The sequence below is a fragment of the Panthera onca genome, chromosome A2 (genome assembly GCF_046562875.1).
Source record: "Panthera onca isolate mPanOnc1 chromosome A2, mPanOnc1 haplotype 2, whole genome shotgun sequence".
Classification (NCBI taxonomy): domain Eukaryota; kingdom Metazoa; phylum Chordata; class Mammalia; order Carnivora; family Felidae; genus Panthera; species Panthera onca.
The window spans coordinates 51,456,601-51,478,264 of record NC_138340.1 but is presented as its reverse complement, the minus strand read 5'-3'; the positions used below and the strand labels follow the sequence as shown (position 1 = coordinate 51,478,264).

The following is a 21,664-nucleotide window of genomic DNA, read 5'->3' as shown; positions in this document are numbered from 1 at the left end:
CCATAGGGAGTAGGAGGCAGGTAGTGAGACTGAAGTTTTCCCATTTTCCAAGACCTTTATTTCCTGAGATGAATAAATAATCAGCGGCTGAGGGGCAGGGGTACAGAACAGGAGCTGGCAGCATGCAGCTGGCAGGAGGAGGCTGTGATGGGCCCACCCCTGGAGGGAATCCCCCCTCATCCTGGACAGGGGCCAAAGCCCACTAGCAGCCACCACAAGGAGATACTTTTTTAAAAATTCACACACATTGTGAAGCCTACCCAGTTCCCCCAGGCCAAGATCTCATGGCATCCATATTTAGGGCTACTTTTTCACCCCAAGGGTCTCACCTGCCTAGGTGTGAGGTGTGGTATTTACCCCGCTCAAAAATAAAGCAAGCTGCCTCAAGTGTCCAGGCAGGAAAGAGGCCTGACTTCTGGGGGCAGCCTGGATAGGAGGAGATCCTGCAAATGTGGCAAGGATTATCTGCCCTTGATGAAGCCCTCCAGCACACGGTCGCTGCGCTCTGACAACCAGTAGCCAGTCATGGCCGCCACAGCCCCAATGAAGATGGCGGTAAACACCAAGTCACCCTTGGCAGCTAGTGTGGCCAGTGCACAGATGATGACACCGAAGAACATCTGCTGCAGCACCACCAGCTCATCCTCTGTCATCTCCGAGAAGAAGCCTGCTGACTCTGTGAGGAACAAGAGAAGCACCTGTCACTCCCCCGCTGTTCCTGGAGCTTCCCACATACCTCATCATTGCTGCCACATGGTTGCCCAGCAAGCCGGCACATGATGTCATTTACTGCTGAGAACAACTCCAACGGGCAGTTATTGTCCCTGTCTCAATAAATGGGAAACTGAGGTTCAGAGCGGTGAAGAGGTTTGCCCAAGATCATGTGGTGGGCAAGTCTGGAGACAGCCTGTGTACCAGCCTGGCTCCAGAGCCAGACTGCATGGATTTGACTCGCAGCTCTGCAACCTGCTTGTCATGTGGTCCTGGGCAAGTTATTTCATCTGTCGGCATCCTAGTTTCCACCCTGTAAAGTGAGGATGAGAATAATACGAACAGCACTGGACCTATTGTAGAAGCGAAATAACGTAATACATGCAACAGGCTTGGAACAGTGTCAACACATGGTAAGAGCTGTGAAGTAGTCACCATCGTCATCATTGTGGTTGTCCTTCATCTCAGAACAACAGCCTGCAACAGCTGTCAGCAGCCCAGGGTAAGGACTGGCCCCAATGGGACAGATAAGAAGGGAGATAGGGGGGATTTGACACCAAGTGCCATATTCTTTCTGCCTTGGGAGGTGTGAGGCCGCTAAAAGTCAGCCTGGGGATCAGATGTAGGGTTTGGGTCTCATTGCAGCCTTATGGGGGATGGGTGGCAGTGGGGATGGGGCAGGGCCTATGGCTGCCTGGAGAAGGGGCTTGCCTGCCCTCCCCCTGGATGAGGACCTCCCTTCCTCAGGTTTCTGGGGGCCACTACAGGGCTCACCTGGGATCTGCTCCTTCACACAGACGCCCTCCATCTGTTTGTAGCCCTCGGCACAGACACAGCGATAACTGCCCTCGGTGTTCTCGCACTGCTCGTTCTCTCCTGGACACACCTCTGTCTCACATTCGTCCACATCTTGAGGGAGGGTGAGGCGGGGTCAGACCCCCACTGCCAGGGTCCCACATATGGCAGCCCTGACTCCATCTCATTCATATCCGGACACCCCTTTGCCCTTGCCCAAACAACATTCCACCCTTCCTTCCCCTGCCCTGTCCACATTCCAGCTCTTCTCAATTTGTGGTGGGCAAGGCACTTCACGGTGTCTGTGCCCCACTGGCAGGAGACTCACCGAGACACTTGGAGCCCACCTGCTGGTAGCCAGGGCTGCATTTCTTACAGCGGCCTGGCCCTGCCCCCATGCAGCCCAGGCAGGCCTTGGCACAGTCTGGAGAAGGGATAGGAGAGAAGAGGGTGAGAGCTGCCCTTAGGCCCGAGGCGGATTGTGGAGGGGGGGAAGCCTTGCTCCAGAAGAGGTCTGGGGGGGGGGTGGTTTTCTGGTGCCTGAGAAGGCAGAAACTTGGGGGAAAGGGCATGGAGCAGCCCCTTCTACCCTTCCCACACTCCTTCCTTACAGGATCAGCACTTACCTCGGCACTCATAGGAGCCCTCTGTGTTCACACAGAACTGGTTGGATCCACAGCTGGCTCGTTCTGTGCCACACTCATCGATGTCTGCAGGGAAGCAGGCAGGATACGGATTTCAATCCCTATCACACTAACGGGGAAGCTGAGGCCAAGGTTGTTGGGGAAGGGACCTGCTCAGACTCAAATAGCTTGGCAGAGACTGCCGGCTGTGTGCCAACACGAAGGCAGAGGTGCAGTAGGACTTCGGGCCGCCCAACTAAAGATGACATTTTCCAATCTGCCTTGCAGCTAAGTGTGGCCTAATGATTGAGTTCTGGCCAAGAGGATGTAAACAGAAATGATGTGCTCCACTTTTAGCTTGGCCTTAAAACAACAGAAGTGGACTCTTCCATGCATTTTCTTCCCTTTCTCACTTCCTGAGTGTTGGTCATGGAACATGGAGGTACCTCAAGCAACAAAAACATCCCAAGGGGATGACCACACTGTAAGACAGAAAGTATCTGGGTCCTTGAATGCTTGTAACAGGTGGAACTTCCTTGCCAGCCTGGACCACTTGTTTTAAGACTGTGGTATAAGATAAAAATAAACCTCTATATTCTTTAAGTCATAGTCTTTGGTGACCTTTCTGTTGTAGCAGCTTAGCCTTTACCCTCGTTTATATAAATAGCTACACAGAGACCAAAACCAAGTCTTGAACCCAGGCTTCCTGACCCCAGGTTAAGTATCTTCATTTCCCTGGCTAACTCTTCCTCAATTTTCAAGACTTGGCCTAAGGGATACCTCCTGCAAGAAGCCTTTCCTGATTCCCCACCTCTACAGAGCTGGATCAGGGGCATCTCCAACTGTACAAAGATCGGTCTGTACTCTAGGTTACTTTTCTGCCTTCCCGAACAGGTTGAGATCACCATGAAGTTGGGAACTGTGGTGGTCTAGCCCAGAGATGTGTGTGCTGATGGGGACCAAGTCCAGGCTGCTGCTTTCCTCCCCAGACCTAGGGCTAGGGCCTCACTCACCTACACACTTGAGGTGATGCAGGGCCCAGCCCTTCTTGCACTGTAAACAGTTGGACTCCTCAGGTCCCGAGCAGCGGGCACAGGGGCCAAAACAAGCTGGGTGAGAAGCGGGAAGTGTGAGGGTAGGCAGGCAGGCAACCCATCTGCCCTTGCCCAGCCCTGCGCCTCTTGGCTACCTACCCGAACATACCAGATGGCTGGCGTTGCGCTCTGCCTCAAAGTAGCCGAGGCCACATTGGCCACAAGCCTCGCCCCCATAGCCGGCCTGGCAGTCACAGTGCCCGCTGCCCCCTCGAGTCCCTTCCCCTTCACACCGCCCGTGGCCACCGCAGGGCTTTTCTGCGCCCCCAGGACAGGCTGTGGGCAGATACCAAACCAGGTGAGATCATAAACACAATCGTGAATACAGAGAATATTTCCCCATACCATTAAATATTTTTGGAGAGCAAACTCAATTTTAATGGCAACATAATATTTCATCATAAACTATATGAAATTTACTTAACCAATACCCCACTGTGGAACAGGTTATTTATAAATCTTTCCTCTTATAAAGACTGAATTATCATCTTAGTCACTCTCCCTTTGTTGTTGTTGTTGTTTTTTGTTTTATCTATTTTTTATTCTTTGTGTCACTTAGTCTTTTATCTGAATCTTCCAGAGTTTTCTAAAAGGGGCTGGTAGTAGGTTTAGTTCCTCCCTCAGGACTGTGTGATGACAATGGGGGCTTCAAAGCAGCACCCGCCTGTCCCTAGGAAGATCGCCTTAGTCCAGGGGATGGGGCCTGGTCTGATCCATGCATGGGAAATGGGGGGTGGGTGGGGCCATTTCTCACATACATGAAAAAAACCATAGTCCCATCTGACTCAGTCTAGCCCACTTATCTTTTTTCAGAGCCATTCCCCACTGATTTGCTCATCTCAACAGCTCTCAAAGGCAGATGAGAACGAAGGTCCAGAGAAGTTATGAGGGCAACCTGAGCTCACACAGCCAGCTATGCGGTAGAGCCAGGACTGGATCCCTGACCTTGTCAGTCCCCTCATCCCCCAAGAGGAGCTTGAAAAACTCACGGAGGCAGGAGGGCCCGAAGGTGCCAGAGGGGCAGCAGAGCTTCAGGGAATCTGAGCAGAGCCACTGGAAGAGGTCTGGGGCTTCCTGCTGCCTGAGGGGGTTAGCAGGTGGGGATGATAGTGAGGGGGGCTGAGACAGTGTCAGAGGTGCTATCCACCCCACACCCTCCCAAAGAACCTGTGATACAACCCTTCTTGGATATAAGACCCATAACACTACCCAACCAACACCCTCTCCCCATTTGGCAGAGGGGTAAATTGAAGCTCAGACTGAGAACTTGGGTACCCCCCAAGTCCTTAGCAGACCTAGGTTTGGAAAAAGGAGTCAAACCAGGACACAGGCCCCAGCATGCACCCCCCTCTTTTACCACCAGGTCCTGCCTATGGCCCCCTCCCTGGGAAGCCCCCCAGTAACTCACTTGTGAAACCACCAGCTCTCCACCAGCTCCTCACTCAGCTCTAGCAGGCGGTGGCACTCAAAGTCCGATTTGCTGCACACACTCTCGAGCACCTCTACCAGGCGGGTCTCACTGAACGGACAGGGCAGGGATCGTATGAATATGTTCTACCCCATCCACCACCCTCCTTAAGGTCTCCTCTCCCCCCACCCTCATGCCATGACAATGTCAAAGGAAAGGCCGTAGGGCATAATGGAAGGGGTACTGATTAGCGAGTCAGACAGACCTGGGTTTGAATTTAGTTGAGTGACCTTGGGCAAGTCACTTAACCTCTCCTGAACCTCTCTTTTCTCATCTGAAAAATGGAAACAATACCTGCCCTGCATGTTTGTTGTAAGATATCTCAGTTCCTGCATTTTCACAATGGAAGATAATACCCTTGCTGCGTATATGTGATTAAAAATACATCATGTAACAAGTGTTGGCAGGATGTGGAGAAATTGGAACCCTCCTACATTGAAGGTGAATGGTGAAGGTGAATGGAATGAAAGATGGTGTAGCCACTGTGGAAAACAGTTTGGCACTTCCTCAATAAGTTTAACATGCAATTACCATATGAATCAGTAATTCCACTCTTGGTTATATACCCAAAAGAATGTTTGTTCAAACAAACACTTATACACAAATGTTTGTAGCAATACTATACACAGCAGCCAAAAGGTAGAAACAACTTGGGGCGCCTGGGTGGCTCAGTCAGTTAAGCGTCTGACTTCAGCTCAGATCATGATCTCACGGTTCATGGGTTCAAGCCCTGTGTCAGATTCTGTGCTGACAGCTCAGAGCCTGGAGCCTACTTTGGATTCTGTGTCTCCCTCTCTCTTGCTCGTCCCCAGCTCGTGCTCTGTCTCTGTCTCTGTCTCTCTCTCAAAAATAAACATTAAAAAAAAAAAAAAGGTAGAAACAACCCAAATATTCATTAACTGAAGAATGGATAAACAAAATGTAGTATCCATACAATGAAATTTTATTAAGCTTTAAAAAGGGGTGCTTGGATGGCTCAATTGGTTAAGTGTCTGAGTCTTGATTTCGGCTCAGGTCATGATCTCATGGTTCATAAGTTTGAGCCCCACACTGGGTTCTGCACTAACATTGTGGAGTCTGCTTGTGATTCTCTCTCTCTGCCCCTCCCCAGCTTGCTCTCTCTCTCTCTCTCTCTCTCTCTCTCAAAAATAAGTAAATAACTTTAAAACATCATGATAAGTGAAAGAAGCCAGACATAAATGGGTTCCAATGGAATCAGCAATCCAATGGACACAGACAGCAGAGTAATGGTTGCCAGGGGCTGGGGGAAGGGGAGAACAGGGAGTGATTGCTTAATAGGTACAGAGTTCCTTTCTGGAGTGATAAAAGTGGCCTGGAACTAGAGAGTGGTAAAGACTGCAAAACACTATACATGTACAAAATGTCTCTAGTGGTAAATTTTATGTTATATATACTTTACTGTAATAAAAAATTTTTTTAAATATGTATACACACACACACATATATTATGTATATATATATTATGTATTTAAAGGGTCTGGCATGTGCCTGGCATATAGGAAGAGACGACTTAAAAAACAAAACACAAGCAAAAAACAGGAGCCACTATACAGCCAAAAGTGCTCTTCAGGTTATCTTGCCCAATCTCATTCCTAAATGAGGAAACTGAGGCCCCTGAAGGGAAAGGAAAATGACCAATGTTACATGATAACAAAACCTTTTGTTTCTAGTGGGCATCACTGTTTAATCCTTACCACAATCCTATGAGATAGTCAAAGCAAGTATTAACATCCCCATTTACAGATGAGGAAACTGAGGCTCACAGAGGTTAAGTGACCTTCCCTAGGATACATAGGGTCACAACTGACATCCAAGTCTGTCTAACTCCAAGTCTTTGCTGATTTCTTCTCTTCAACTTGACTTTTTTTTTGTTTATGTATTTATTTTGAGAGAGGGAGCACAAGTGCACATGAGTGGAGGAGGAGCAGAGAGAGAGAGGAGAGAGAATCCCAAGCAGGCTCTGAGCTGGTAGCACAGAGCCTGACACGGGGCTTGATCTCACCATGAGATCATGACCTGAGCTGAAACCAAGAGTTGGATGTTCAACTGACTAAGCCACCCAGGTGCCCCTCAACTTGACTTTGAAAAGTGGGAAGGCCTAGGACTCAGGCCTTTCATTCATTATAGTCTCATCTCATTCCATGGTTTTATAATACTGACTATATGCTGATGACTCCCAAATTCATATTTCTAACTCCTACATTTCCCCTGATTTCCCCACAGCTAAATCTAACTCTACTTGGCTGTTTAACAGACCTCCCAGCCCAATATGTTCAAAGAGAACACCTGATTCCACCCCTCCTCTAAATCTGGTCCTGCCTCAGTTTTACCTATACCGTAGAACATCCACACTATTCACCCAGTTGCTCAGTCCCAAAACCTAAGGACTTTTTATTCTACTTTTTCTCTCATACCCCATAATGATTCCATCATCAAACCCTATCAGTCCATCTGCAAAATATACCCAGGATCTGACCCGTTCTCACCATGTCCACCACTAGATTCCACACTAGCTCATGCTGCTGTCACACTTAAGACCAGCCTCCCAAATGTTCTCCCTGCTTTCTCCACTCTGGTCCCTACAGTCTTTTTGCTACATCGCAGTGAGTGATCTTTTAAAGGTATAAATAAGACCACATCACTTCCCTGCTCCAAACCTTCCAATGGCTTACCATTACACTCAGAATAAAATCTAACTCCGTTCTGTAACCTTCAAGCCCCTCTGGCTTCATGTTGTACCATTCTCTCTTCTGCTCATTCCCTCCCAGCCTCTTCTCAAATACATCAAGCTCAGTCCCACTCTGTCTAAATCCCTTCCCCGACTGTCACATAGCTTGCTTCTTTACTTCAGGTTTCTGTTTAAAAATTTTTTTAACGTTTATTTATTTTTTTTAGACAGGGAGAGACAGCATGAACAGGGTAGGGTCAGAGAGAGAGGGAGGCACAGAATCTGAAACAGGCTCCAGGCTCTGAGCTGTCAGCACAGACCCTGACGCAGGGCTCGAACTCACGGACCGCGAGATCATGACCTGAGCAGAAGTCGGATGCTTAACCGTCTGAGCCACCCAAGCGCCCCCTTCAGGTTTCTGTTTAAATGTCACACCTTGAACATCACACCTCCCACCATTCTGTAGTCTATTCTTTCCCTGATATGACATTATCTATTTACTTATTCACTGTCTCCTCTACTAGAATGTAACCTCCTTAACAATGGGTTTTTGCATGCCTTATCTACTGCTGTACTATAGATGTTCAGTGATATTTGTTGAATAAGGACTCCCCAAGAGTCTCCAGGCCCCCACCAGTAGAGCAGAGATTGGGAGGTGAGGTGTACGAACCCACCTCTCCAGCCCCTTACCTGTCTTTGTATTTGGACAACTTCTCTTCCTCCCAGGCAGTATTTCCACCTCCGAAGTTGTCCCGGATTGTTCTCTCCAGGCCCTGGAAATGGAGAACATTAGTAATGGCTAAGTACAGTGCCTGACACATTCTAGCACTTTGGTATTTCACTCACCAGGGAACTGAGGCAGAGAGGCAAACTGCCCAAGGCTATATACAACTAGTAAGCAACCAAGCTAGTACCTGACTCATGCAGTCTTGCATCCCAGAACTCCTCTCGACCCCTGTGCTATAATGGCTAGGCCGCCCCCCACGAGGCTGCTCATGCACCCACCTTGTTGAAGCTGTCGACCAGTCCACGGCAGGTATGACATGGATGGAGCTCAGTTGGGGGAGAGGACTGGGGAGACGGAGAGGGCTGGAGCCAGATGGGGCCTGGGAGGCTAAGGAAGAGACTTAGGCCCCAGAGCAGAGGTGGGACCAGGCCTCTGGGGGGCAGTGAGGCCATGTCTTACCCAGGCTGGGAACCTGTAGATAGAGGGAATGGGGATGACTCACTGGAGGAGCCAGGTGAGAAAGAAAAGGGTTGGCTCTGAGGTGCCGCGGGTCTGGGAGCCCAGATGTGTGTTATTGTAAGAAAAAGAGGCTAGACTCGGGGGTTCGGCTGGGGGAGGGGAGGTGGTGAGGAAGGAGCCTATTCTGCAATTCCAAGATGGTAATAAGTTATCCTTGTCACGGTGGGAGAGGTGGCCTGAATCCTTGGCAAAGGAGAAGTCAACTCATTGTTTTCAGGCCTGAATATGGGTTCTTAGGCCAGGATCAGCAGAATTAGGGAGAATGGGTCAGAGTCCAAGTAATAGGAGAGTAGAGGCCGGATGGGCGGTCTTGGGGGGAGGAGTCCGGAACGGAACCCGGGTCTTGTGGGGAGGAGCCCGGATCCGGATATGAAGAAAGGGGGTCAGGTTAGCGGCCCGCAGGCTGCAAAGACGCGGCCCACTAGTCAACAGGGGACGATCCAGATCCGCATAGGCTGCGGGGCAGGAAGAGATGACCCACCCAGCCCGCGGGCGCCGACGGCTGAGTCTCCCCAACGCCACCGCAGCCGCTGGCTGCGTAAGACGTGCAGCATCCGCCAGCTCCGCAGTCTGGGGGGCGGGGCCTACCCACAGCCAATGGTGGTGGCCCATGTGCCATTGCGTCATCCCACGTCAGCCAACCGGAGGCGGTGCCGGGCTGCACCTGTCCGGGTGTTAAAGGGCCGCCGGTGTGCTGATCGGCTAGTGGCGCGGTCACAGACACATGCCGGACGCACGGATAGAAAAATAGCGTCTGCCTTTATTCAGATTGTCTCCCCTGCCTCACGTGCCATCCCTCGTCCCGTCCTCAGGGTCCCCGGGATCCCCGGGAGCCTTAAGCAGCTGGTCCAGGGCAGGCTGCAGGGCCTGAGACACTAGCCTCGCCCTCTCCCTCAGCAGCCCCGGGCGGGGGTCGCCGGGTTCCTGCAGGGTCCCCAGGAAGCCGGGCAGCTGGGAGGGCAGGGAGAAGACCGGCACGCTGCGGAAAAGGGCAGGCACGGCATCTGAGTGGAGCAGTCCGTCGAAGTAGGCCCCGACGTAGCGGCCAGGCGCCCGGCCCTGCAGGAAGTCAGGCAGCACGCAGCTGAGCGAGGCGGCAAAGGCGTCGTGCGGGCCCTGCGGGGCGGGAGTCGAAGCCCCGTCCTGCAGCCACTCCCGGCACAGCACCACGGCCCCAGGTGAGAAGAGCAGCACCACCACGCCGCCCTCCTGAAGGGTCTGGCGCCTCTGCGCGTGGAACCAGGCCAGGGGTCCCTGCGCGCTCAGTTCACGACGGCTCCACAGGTCCACGGCCACGCGCAACGGCAGCTGGCACAGCGCCGACGCCAGGGCGCTCACTAAGCGCTCGAAGCCAGAGTCCTCCGCCGAGTAGAGGAGCAGAGCCGCCCGGCCCCTGGTGGCAGCTGCCAGAAAAATCGAGGGGAAGGGAAGACGTGAGACGGCCCGAGGCCGGCCCGCTAGGGGCGGCCCCCCGCCTGGCACTTGCTCACACTTACGCCCCGCGCGGATGTCCTCCTTCAAGAGCCTCAGCCACCCTGTTAGGGGAGAGGGGCGGGGAAGCCCATGAGCTGGGCTGCCACCTTCTCAAGGGGAACTCCCAGCCCTGTCTCTGGGGAGTGCGGAAGCCCGGAAGCGCTCACCTTTCACTTGGTCCTTTCTGAAAAGGAAGAGAAGGAAAAGCACAGCGGCAAAAAGTAGGCAGGCCAGCCACACCAGAGCCCAGCGCTGGTGAACGTCTAGGAGACCCAGAGGAGAGGATACGCTAGTTAGATACCATACACTTTCACCCCAATTCACAAAGGAGAAAAACTCAAAGATTTAAAAGATCTCGGGGGCTGCGATATGTGACTGACGGACTCAGAGAAATGGAAAGATTTGCCCGAAGTCCACAGCATGTAGTGTCAGAGTCAATATATGAACATAGATCCATCTATTTGGGTGACCTTGTTTAAGTCATTTCATCTTCTGCCTCAGTTTTCACCTTTGTAAAACTGGGTTAACACTAGTACCTATTTCATAAAGTTGTTGTGAGGACTACATATATTAATACTCACAAAGCACTTACAATGCTGGGCATAGTAGGTGTTCAAATGTCAGCTAAGATTGTCTCCTAAGCCTAGAGTTGCTGGACGCTTGACCTCACTCTCTTGATGACTCCAACAACCTTCCAAATGGTGTCCCTGACCTCTTTTTTGCCTCCAGTTCATTCATTACATGGCAGCCCCAGAGACCTTTTTAAAATACAAATTTGATTATAGCCTTTCAGGAAGCTCCCACTGCTCTTAACATAAAATCCAATTCCTTACATCAGCTCCCAAAGCCCTAGATGACCCTTGCATCCTTGTGATAGAAGTCTGCCCCTGAAGACCCTCTAGCCACAATGGCCACCTTGAAGTTCCTCAAAAAAGCATTTTTCCCCCACTTCACTCAGCTCAGCCTTCAGAACAGGTCAAACCTTTTCCCGGCCTCACCCCATCTAAGTCAGGTCCTCATTATTTGCATTCATGGTTTTAGACATTTTATAGCAAATGCTTCAATAACTCACATTTACTAAATGTAAGTGATTAGCTAATGTCTTTCTAGCTTTCTATGGCTGCGGTGGGGGCAGGGATTGTGCCTTTTTGGTGATGCTAGACTCTCTGTGAGCTCTCGTCTTAGCTTTTGAATAAAGGAAGGAGTGTCCCTCTCATTGATCTGAGCCAGGGAAAGACAGGCCATTGCATGTGCTGCCCCTAAGACTGTCTAGATTCCAGCTCCTAGTACGGAGGGGGAAGGGCAATTCTTGTAATACTCACACTTGTCCATGGGGCAGGCCCACAGTGCCCTCAGGTCATCATCCCACAGCTGTAAAACAAAACCAAGACCATGGCCCCACAACACAAGTTCTGGCCAGCCTGATCTCCAAATTTCCAGCCTCAGCTATGCATATTTCTCACACACACACACACACACACACACACACACACACACACACACACACACTGTAGTTCCCCACAAGCCTCTCTTCTCTGCCTTTGATCATGCTATGCCTACTGCCTGGACTATTGCCTTCCTCCTTGCCAGATCTGGCACAATGTCCTTCCTTGAAGCTTTCCATGGAACCCAATGCTTAGCACATATGAATTTGGTTATCTGTTTTCTGGTTTCTAGCCAGCAGTGAGCAACTTGGGAACAGGAACTATGCTTCTTCAACTCTTGGCTTCCCTAAGGCTGGACACACATAAGCACAAATAGATGGTGAGTGGGTACTAGGGGGACAGTGAGGAGGCCCCTACCTAGGAAGAGTGAGAGTTTCCCTGGTGCCCTCTGTGAGCACAGGAAGAGATGGAAGAAGTTAAATACAGAGTTTTAGGCCTATTGCCCTTGGGCATTGGAGCAGGGCCCTCCTGCCACCTACTCACCTGCAGACACTGGCCTGACTGCAGATCTTGTAGTAATTGTTCTCCAAGGCGAGCTGCCCTCTGCCAAGACAAAAGGGGACTATCACCTAGGGGTACCACATTTAGGAGACCACCAAGCTGCAGCTGAGCAGAATAGTGGGGGAATGGGGCATGGAGATTACTAAGAGGCCTCTGAGAACAGGAACTAGGTCTGAATCACCCCCACATTCCCAGACACCAGCACAGGGCCTGGAACCGAGGAGGGGAAATTGAATATTGTGAAAATTTGAGGACAGGCTTGAGATAGAACTGGAAAGGTGCATGGAGGAGGGTCCCCTAGCCCTCACCGTGGAGGCCCTGCTAAGTAGTGGGGTGCAGCCACTGGGTTCCAAGGCACAGAGTGATCTGTTGTTGTGGGGGTCTCGTGTCTCCACCAACAGCATATCATCCTTGAGGGGCCCAAGGGAGTCTGGAAAGGGTAAGAGCCCAGTCTTGAGTGAAACCCAAACTTGCTGGAGCCTGCCACTTGCCCCCCCCCCCCACCCATTCCTGTGCCTGACCTTCACCCCCCAAGAGTTGGCACTTCCAGGCTTCATCCCTATTACAGTGGCCCTGCCCCAGCCTTCTCCAGGCTTCACTCACCAACCCACAAGCACTCTTGCAGCTGCAGCTTCTCCCAGCTGCTCACCTGCTTAGAAGGGGTCAAGGTTAGGAGCACAGGAAAAAGCTAGAGCCAAGGCCATAAAGGGTAGGACAGTAAGGGGAGGCCTGTCATGTGGGGGGGGGGGTCTGCACTCTGGACCTAATCTTAGGCAGATCAGGGTTCAAGGCTGGATGATTAGCAAATACTTCATTTTTCTCAGCCTTAGCCTTGTGAGAGTGTCTGTGCTAAAGGGCCTTATGACCCTAAATTAGCTCTTTTCATGTCTTTATACATTCCCTTCTCATCTAACCACCTTCACCAAGAGGCCTCATCTGACTGCTCCACTTGAAATTGCAACCCCCACCCTCCTTTATCCTTCCCCACCCTTCCCATAGTATTTAGATACAATTTTAACATAGTGTGTAGGTCTATTGTCTGCCTTTCTCCATTAGAACATAAGCTCTACAGGGTGGGAACATGTATTGGTTTTAGCCACTACTATGAAGTATTTACTATTATCATCCCCATTAAACAGATGAGGAGACTGACATTCAGAGAGGTAAAGTGACTTGCCCAGAGTCCCATGGCACTGCTAAAATCAATACTGGAACTCCCAGAAGTAACTACTTTGTTCCAGTGACTCAAGGATAAAGTGGGTCCAGAAGACAGTGAATTATCTGGGGGGGTCCACTCTGGGTCCTGCCCCTAGCCCGGAGCTCTTATGCCCCCTTCTTACCTGGACACAGAGGTTGGGGTGGACATTCAGCAATGGCAATTCAAGTGCCTTCTGTGGAAAAAGAGTAATAGGTGGGGTCAGGAAATATGCCCCCCTGGGCTTCCACTTCCTTCCAGGAGCCTCCCACCGCTTCACTTACGTTTACAGTGACATTTGCTGGTGGCAGCGGCGGGACCAGCGACTGGCAGGGGCCCCCTCCTGGTGCCTGCCAACACAGAGTGGCCTCAGCAGGCAGCGAGCAGGGTGCATCTAGCCGCCAGCCCCTTGGGGGCAGCAGCTGCAGCCGGGCTGCACGCCAGAGGTTCCGATGTGCCCGGGGGTCTGCAAGGAGAGGGCGGGGTCACTGGGCACCCAGAACTCATCCACCTGCACTGTTACCACCATGGCCCCAGCCCCAGTTTGCTCACCTTCCCTAAAAGGGCAGATGCTTGTCCTGACAGAGTCGGGCTCTAGCGGCCACACCTGGAAAAGAAACTGGGTTCTACAAGTCAGTTCAACCGAGCTGACCCTCCAGGAGCCTAGCCTCTGCTATGCACTGGGGATGTATTCACTCAACTGATATTTCATAAACACTCGTCCAGTGTTTTTGCCCTTTGCAAAGCCCTAGAGTTGCACACATTTATTCTTCCAACAAGCTCTATGCCAATTATCTGGCAACATCTTCATTCAACAGACTTTTAGTGAGTATCTACTATGTGTCTTAGCACTGTGGTAGGCACTAGGGACATTGATAATTAAATCCATGATCACTTTGTGTGAACCTACTATGTGCCAGGTGGTATGGTAGGTGTTAAGGACACATTCATTTATTCTTTCAGAATAAAATATATATATATACTCTTCTGTAGAAAACAGTAATGCGTATGGTCAGGAAATATGGCCCCCCGGGCTTCTACTTCCTTCCAGGAGTGCATAAATGTGTGTGTGTGTGTGTGTGTGTGTGTGTGTGTGTGTGTGTGTGTATATATATATATATATATATATATATATATATATATATATTTTTTTTTTTTTTTTTAGTAAACTTCACCTGAAGTGTGGGGCTTGAACTCTCAACCCTGAAATCAAGAGTCACATGCTGTATCAACTAAGCCCGCCAGGCACCCCATTTCTTTCAATAGACTTTTAAAGCATATCTATTCTTTGCTTAGCCCTGTGCTAAGATATAGAGATAATACATTAATTTACTCAGCACACTTTTAATTAAGACCACCCACTATGTAGCAGGCATTGTGCTTGGCAGTAAGGACGTTTATATCACAGCAAACGTTTCATGAATGTCTGTTATGTGTCCTATCACAGTGCTAGTTAGAGAGTTTCATTCATTCGTTCCTTTAACAGACTTAATTAGCACCCACTACATGCCAGGCATTGTGCAAGGCTCTAGGGGAGTTACTAAATTTGAATTAGGTACTATTTCCTTACCTTCAAGGAAATTACAAATTCTCAGTTGTAGTAGGGATAAGACATGTATATATATATTAATAAATTGATCCCTCATTTATTGAGCATCTGTTATATTCAAGAAGAAATGAAACAGGTGCCCAAATAAGAAAGGAAGTGACAAATGGACAAGGAAAGACAAGTGCAAGAAGACTGGAAGATAAGAGAGGCCAGGGAATTGAGGTAAAGCTCTGGGAAAGAGGTGGCACTTGAGTTGGAAGGATTTGATTATACAGAAAAGAAGGAGGGGGGGCATTTCAGGTAGAGGGAATGACAGACATTAATGTCAGAGGTAAAACAGATGGGACCTGATGACCATTTAGACATACAATCAGATATCTTTCAGAGGAAAGAGGGGCACCAGGCTGGTTCAGTCGGTAGAGCATGTGACTCTTGATCTCAGGGTTGTAAGTTTGAGACCCACGCTGGGTGTAGAGATTACTTAAAAATAAAATCTTAAAAAAAAGAAGAAGAAGAAGAGGGAAGAGCCAACACACAGAAGTCTGGATACTTCCTTTTATAAGAGCCCTATGAAGTTGGTATTGTTAGTCCTGTTTTACAGACAAAAAACAGGCTCAGAGAGGTGAAGTGACTTGCATGAGGTCACACAGCTAGCAAATGGCAAGAGTCAGGATTCAAATCAGTCTGAGTTCACAGCACATTCTCTACTTTCCAGGGGAGCACAAAGAGACAATTGGAAGAGTAGGGGAAGGCTTCAAGGAGGAGGTGACATTTGAATGGGGCCATGAAGCATAAGTAGGAGTCCTGTGGATAGAGGATCAGGAAAAGCATCCAGAGTCTGCAACAGGCAGAAGACAGGACAGCAAAGGTCAGGAGAGGGCTAGTCACCCTAGGGAGCAATAGTTCCCACCTCAAAGAAGAGAGTGGAGGATGGTAAGACAAGGAAGGTAAGGGGCACCCCCCTCATTAATTCTCCAGTACCCTTCCCCTGGCATCTAGCTGGACTCTTCTCTTACCTGAATACAAAGGCAGGGAAATAGATCTGTATGGTTCAAGGTAATGGTTTGTGGCCCAGTCTGTGGGACAAGCAGAAGGGGGAAAGTTGGAGAGATGAGGAGGAGGAAGGCTGGAGGCCAAAGTCGAGGAAACCAGGCAAGTAGCTATTCCCCCACCAATATTCCTTGCTTTGGGTGGGGGTCGCTGTGTTGTATTCAAGGGTCCCTTTTGATAATGCACTCACATCCTTAGCATGCGCATCAGCCTAGAGTGGGAATGGACTTAGGGACAGGGAGGCCTCACCAGGTTTCTGTGCCACCAGGGTTTTGTAGGACCCTGGACCTGGTTCCAGTACAGCGAGAGGCCAAAGCGCTGATCCTCAGAGACGTCCAGCACCAGGTGCACATCATCACCATCGGCAGACACATTGAGCCAGGGCAGGGCTGTGCGGGAGGCAAAGAGACAGAGACCTCCATCACCTCTTTTACATACCCAAGCCTGATCACACCCCTTTGACTGACCCTTTGGAGTTCCTTCAAATTCCTGAGACTGGAAGGCCCCTAGAGGGCAGAGCCTGTGTCCTCATCTCAGACCAGACTTTGTCCCCAGCAGCCAGCCCAGTATCTTGACACACTCTTCTCCCTCTGCAGCCAGAAGGATCCTGTAACCACTGTAGGATAAATCATTCTCTGCTTAGAACCTTCTGATGACCCCCCAAATTACTTCCAGAGTAAAAGCCAGAGTCTTTATAACGGCTTGCAATACCTTACACAATTTGGCTGCCCTGACCACTGTAACTTATTTCCTAGTACTCTTGTCCTTAATTAATCTAGTGCAGACACCCTGCCCTCTCTACTTAAACACACCAGATACACTCCTGCTTCCAGGCTCTTTGTACTGGCTGTTCCCTCTGCATATGGAACCCTTTTCCCTCAGACACCCATATGGCTCCTTCCATAACTTCTTTGGGTCTTTTTTCACTCGAGTGAGGCTAACCCTGACTGCTGCAACCCCCAACCTCCTTATCCTCCTTTCCCCTCCCCAAATGTTCTCCACAACACTAATCAAGCTAACTTACTGCATATTTCACATTTCCTTGTGTTTATTGTGCCCTCCATCACCCCTACCTTGACCCTGACTCCCAGCTAGAATGTCAGCTCTGTGAAGGCAGGGATCTTTGTCAGTTTAGTTTACCAATTAATCTCCAGTACCTAGGACTATTCCTTGGGCAGAGTAATCACACAATAAATATCTGCTGAATAAGTGAATCATTGATTGCTGAATGAATGAAGATATGAAATGCATGATGTGTATCTGTGGCCTCAAAGCTCTGGTGCTGAGTAGTTTCTAATGAATTACCAAAGAGACAGGCCAAACTTAAGTTAAGGAGCCAAAAGGGAAATAAAATTGAAAAAATTTAAGAGCTCAAGAACATCACTGCTTATAGGTTGACCTGGGTGGTAGTTATGCAAGTGTATACATATGTAAAAATTAAGTGAACTGGACTTTGAAATTAGTGCTCTTTACATACTTTTCTGTATGTATGTTATACCCCAGTTCAAAAAAAAAAAAAAATGAACAAAGCAAAAACAAAATTCAAGTAGTACCTGGGAAAAACCATCAGAGCCTTGACTTTCTTAGCCCTTATTTTATGGCTTAACATTGTTGTTATCTTGATATATGGTGTGTATGTGGGGGGAGGGTACCATAATCTTGACAACATTTTGGGCCTCTAGATGTCCCTGGTACTAATAAATAAATTTGTCATAAGGGAGATTCATCTTCATAGTCCCAATGCCTGGCACAGAGTAGGAGCTACTGCAGTTCATGTGTGATGAATTAAATGAGCTCTGTGAGCATTTGGACTGTGGCAAGCCCAGACCTGAAGCCACCTCCAAGGGTCCCTCACACACCAGACCCTGTCCCTCCCTCCTTCCAGCCCCGTTGGCCATAGTCCATCATACCCCAGCAGCTCTGGATGCTGTCCTGGACTTCCAGCCCCTTGCAGTCTGGGGAGAGATCACAGAAAAGCCACCAGTGGGGCTGGGGGCCAAAGAAAGAAGAGGAGTGGTCTGACCCATGGGGAGCACTGGGAAGGGCTCCCTTCCCCTAAATACCACCCCATCTATCCAGGGCCCAAAGCACCTTCCTCAAGCACTGGGAAGCAGTATCATCTGGGGAGAGGAGACAAGAGGGATAGACCCTGGGGAGGATAGGAGCTCAGACACCTGCCTGAGAACAGATGGGACAAGGAAGGGGATAAAAGCAGAATGGCAGTGGCCAGACAAGAAAGAGACTGGGGGCGGTGGGGCAGGACCTGGAGCCACTTACCAGGCAAATGCTGGGTGAGGTTGAGTTCCTTCTGGTACCTGGGCTGAGTGTAGGACCAGATTCGCACCTCAGCCCCCAGAGCAGCCTCGAAGCAGTCAAATACTACAGAACCCTGTGAGGAGAGGGGTGGCAGAAGGCTGGTAGTATAGGGCTCAGAATACAGACCAAGGGCTCTGAGCTCCTGTCCATGGACCACTCCACTCATCCCTTTCCCCAACCAATGATGCTATACTGTATAGCCTGAAATTCTCCCATTAACATTTCCTTTAAAGACCCTCAATTCTAAGCTAAAAAAAAAAAGGCTCCCAGTTCTAAAGCACACCCCCTCAGTAGGGGTGTCAGCAGGGCAGGGATAAGGGCCCTAGCTATTTGAGTCCCTGTGCCAACCCTGCTGTCCTGCATCTCGTGGTCAAAGCTAAGGTGATCAGAAACCCCTTCTCACACCCAGTGCCTCAGGGGTCCTCATGACAGCCCATTGAGGTGGGCCAGCAGATGTTCTCCGATTCTATAACTTTCCAGGCAAGAGGATATTGGCTGGGAGCTGGGGGCGGGAGGGGAAGTCAAAAGGCTTGAGTGATTTGGCCCGGGGTGGAGATATATCTTCCAAACACATGTGGCCTCCTGAGGTAGGAAGAAGCTCCAACACCCTGCACCACAGTATGTACACGGAGCAGACATGGTACAGCAGGAAGTCCAAGAACTAGATCCAGCCCACAGACTTCCTTTCTCCAAGCCTCAGTTTCTCTCTCTGGAAAATGAGGGTAATAATAATGCCTCGCTCATGGGTGTTTTTTTTTTTTTTAAATAAGTTTATTTATTTTGAGAGAGAGAAAGAGCAGGTAAGCATGGGAAGGGTAGAGAGAAGAAGAGAGAGAATCCTGAGCAGGCTCTGCACTGTCAGCACAGAGCCCAACATGGGCCTCGATCCCACAAACTGAACCATGAGATCATGACCTGAGCCAAAATCAAGAGTCAGACGTTTAACCAACTGAGCCACCTAGGCACCCCCATGGGTACTTTTAAGGAGTACACAAGAAAGGGAAAATTAAACTTCCTGAGACCCTTTACTGCTGGGCATTACATCAGATGTTTTACACGTACCAACTCATCTATTTCTCACAACAGCCATATGAAGTAGGACTATTCTTATTCCCATTGTACAGACTGGAACACTGAGGCACAAAGGGCTGAAAGGGCTTGCCCACAGCCTTGCCATCAGCAAACAGAGCTAACGCACATGACAGCGCCTCATAGATGTCATATCTAGAAGATGGCTATTGGTATTATCATTATTTTGCATACCACAGACTGACCAGGCTGCACAAGGGCAGCAGGCACTTGCACCTCCAGTAGGACGCAGCGGGCGGTGGGGTAGGCCTGGAAGGAGAGCACGACTTGGGCCTGGAGAAAGGCTGTGAGCAACAGGGCAGGGGTTTGGTCAGGCCCAGGGGCCATGGGCAAGGCCGTGGCAAGGGGCAGTTGGGCCAGCCATCTTCTCCTCACCGTTTCTAGACTCCTCAAGCTCTGGATCAGCTGCTCCTCCAAACTTTTCCTCACCTTTAGGCTCTTCCCAGTGCCCTAGAAGGGCCCAAGAGCAAGACCCAGCTCAGGCCCCAGCTCTGGGCTGGCTTTGGGCTTGGCTTCATTCCAGAAAGCCCAGTGCTGAGAAGCAGGGGCCAGGCCTGGGGGGAGGGAGGGGGGGCGGGGGGGTGGGTAGACAGAGAGACCAGGCTGACATGGGGATCCTTTGGCCAGTGCTCTCCAGGAGAACACTGAGGATGCACAGGACTGCCTGCCAGACTCCCCAGTCCTTGTGCCCATCCCTGATACACTCACATGGGAACACACACAGTTATGGGATGACATGCTCACCATGCACAGCCAAGTGGATGGCCACACGCACACAGAGGTCACAGTCAGTCTCCTGGTAGCACCTCAGCACCAGCTCTGTCTGCAGGCGTGTGGGCACCAGCACAGGGCCTGGGGCAGACACGATGCTCCCAGGTAGGCAGAGCACGTCACCATCTGTGCATAAAGGGCAGGGTGAGAGCTAAAGCTGTTCAGAATCCATAGGGTAGTTGTACCTGACACCCCCAGAGGGACAAGGAGCTTTGGGCTCTTCCTGGGCTTAAGGTGGGTGTGAAAGGCATGGGACTGGAACATCCCTTCCGCCAACCTGGGCAGTTCTTTTCTTTCTAAAAGTAGGGCTACTCACCCCAGAGGTGGCAGGAAAGGCCCTGGGGAGAAGGTAAAGACGTGTTAGAGTTTATGCCACCGAATGTAGCCATTTTTCCCTGCCTGAGATCCCTGCCCACCTTTCCAGGGCTCCTTGTTCAAGTCCTTTCCAGGAGAAGACAAACTCCCCCTCCCCATTCTTCTCTTAACCCATCAGCACCAGACAGACCAGCCAGGGCAGTTCTGGCAGTAGTGACAGTGACAGGAGCCAGGCTAGGGCCCCAATGGGCCGCAGACTGAACCCTGAGCCTTCCCCAACACTCTTAGTGCCCCAGACTTACCGGAGAGCAGCGAGCAGTATCCTGAGGCCCCACAAGCCTCTCCAAAGAGAGGACCATGGGGCTTCGGCCCAGTGCCAAAGACAGCAGGAACCAGGGCACAGGCATCTTCCAGGTGCCAGAAGGCACCAAGGCCCAAGGCCCTGTCCTGCCCCCCCCAGAGGGGGGGGCAGACACGGTACCTTTATTCCCACTCAGCCCCAGGAGGGGCTGGAATCCCTCCTCAGCCTGGGGTCCCAGTGCGGGCTTGAGCACTCCCTCTCCTGGGAGTCCTGAATCCCGTCCCAGACCCAGCCAGAGTGCTTTCGTTTTGGCTCCCGGCAGGCAGCTGGCTGTTCCCGCCCCGCCCTGTCCCTCCCACCAACACCAGGCCTGGGAGCCAGCAGCCTTGGACTGGGGTGGTGGCCTCACCTCCTTCTTTCCCTCTCCTCCTCCTCCTCCTCCTCCCTCTCCTCCTCCTCTGACACCTAGCTGGGAGGGGCCCCTGAAGAGTCACAGCTGAGTAAGGGAGCTCTTACTCACCCTGGGAGTCCCTAAGGAAGAGGGCCTGGGCAATCTTAGGGCATTTCCACTTGCCACGTGAATCTGGGATTTTGGTGCCTATTGAATCTCCTCATACTGGGCACTCCAGGTCCCTTCTCACGTACTCCCTGGGACTTAGTGACCCTTTGTGGGACAGGAGCTCTAAAGGCAGGGACAAAGAGCACCAGAAAGTGGGCTTTTCACCACTTCCTGGCCTCTGCTCAAGTGTGGTATGGAGGAAAGGAACTCAGAGCCAGGCAGACAGGGGGCCCCATTTGTGCTGTTGTCATGGGCTGGCTACATGACAAATGGACCTTCCTGAACCTGTTCACAGTGAGAATTTCCAGGTCCTCCTTTGCCTTTTCAGAGGCATTGCTTGTGAGAATGTGGAGTATGTGGTTGTAGGTGTGGACACGCAGGGTTTGGGCCCACAAACTGATGCATAACAACCCCCAGGCAGGGCTGTGCTGACCCTCCCTCCAACTCAGCATCCTGAGCACAGTAGAGAAGCAC

General features: G+C 50.7%; 2 protein-coding genes across 10 annotated transcripts; both read right to left on the bottom strand.

Moving 5' to 3' along the window:
• Positions 1 to 35: 35 nt before the first annotated feature.
• Positions 36 to 9,233, bottom strand: CRELD1 (CRELD disulfide isomerase 1). 3 transcript variants are annotated; one of them, XM_060631726.3, is made up of 11 exons: positions 9,108 to 9,225; positions 8,386 to 8,579; positions 8,071 to 8,153; positions 4,632 to 4,742; positions 4,213 to 4,304; positions 3,323 to 3,499; positions 3,143 to 3,238; positions 2,133 to 2,216; positions 1,835 to 1,930; positions 1,486 to 1,620; positions 36 to 676 (listed from the first exon to the last, which is right to left on the bottom strand). In XM_060631726.3, the coding sequence occupies exons 2-11, from the start codon at positions 8,557 to 8,559 to the stop codon at positions 462 to 464; spliced, it is 1,263 nt and encodes a 420-aa protein (XP_060487709.1). In that variant the 5' UTR covers positions 8,560 to 8,579; positions 9,108 to 9,225; the 3' UTR covers positions 36 to 461. The 3 variants fall into 3 exon arrangements, with proteins under 3 accessions (XP_060487709.1, XP_078298902.1, XP_060487711.1); XM_060631728.3 differs by lacking the exon at positions 36 to 676 and adding an exon at positions 913 to 1,024 and having other exon boundaries at positions 9,108 to 9,233; XM_078442776.2 differs by lacking the exon at positions 9,108 to 9,225 and having other exon boundaries at positions 8,386 to 9,079.
• A 133-nt stretch (positions 9,234 to 9,366) lies between these two features.
• Positions 9,367 to 20,980, bottom strand: IL17RC (interleukin 17 receptor C). Of its 7 annotated transcripts, none has more exons than XM_060631692.3 (19): positions 20,633 to 20,980; positions 20,332 to 20,353; positions 19,989 to 20,141; positions 19,620 to 19,694; positions 19,419 to 19,528; positions 18,117 to 18,228; positions 17,750 to 17,794; positions 16,089 to 16,228; positions 15,806 to 15,865; positions 13,793 to 13,859; positions 13,525 to 13,706; positions 13,386 to 13,436; positions 12,649 to 12,697; positions 12,354 to 12,475; positions 12,028 to 12,087; positions 11,422 to 11,470; positions 10,267 to 10,362; positions 10,123 to 10,161; positions 9,367 to 10,029 (listed from the first exon to the last, which is right to left on the bottom strand). In XM_060631692.3, the coding sequence occupies exons 1-19, from the start codon at positions 20,735 to 20,737 to the stop codon at positions 9,410 to 9,412; spliced, it is 2,157 nt and encodes a 718-aa protein (XP_060487675.1). In that variant the 5' UTR covers positions 20,738 to 20,980; the 3' UTR covers positions 9,367 to 9,409. The 7 variants fall into 7 exon arrangements, with proteins under 7 accessions (XP_060487675.1, XP_060487676.1, XP_060487677.1 ...); XM_060631693.3 differs by having other exon boundaries at positions 13,793 to 13,847; positions 20,633 to 20,979; XM_060631694.3 differs by having other exon boundaries at positions 12,649 to 12,694; positions 13,793 to 13,847; positions 20,633 to 20,979.
• Positions 20,981 to 21,664: the final 684 nt, after the last annotated feature.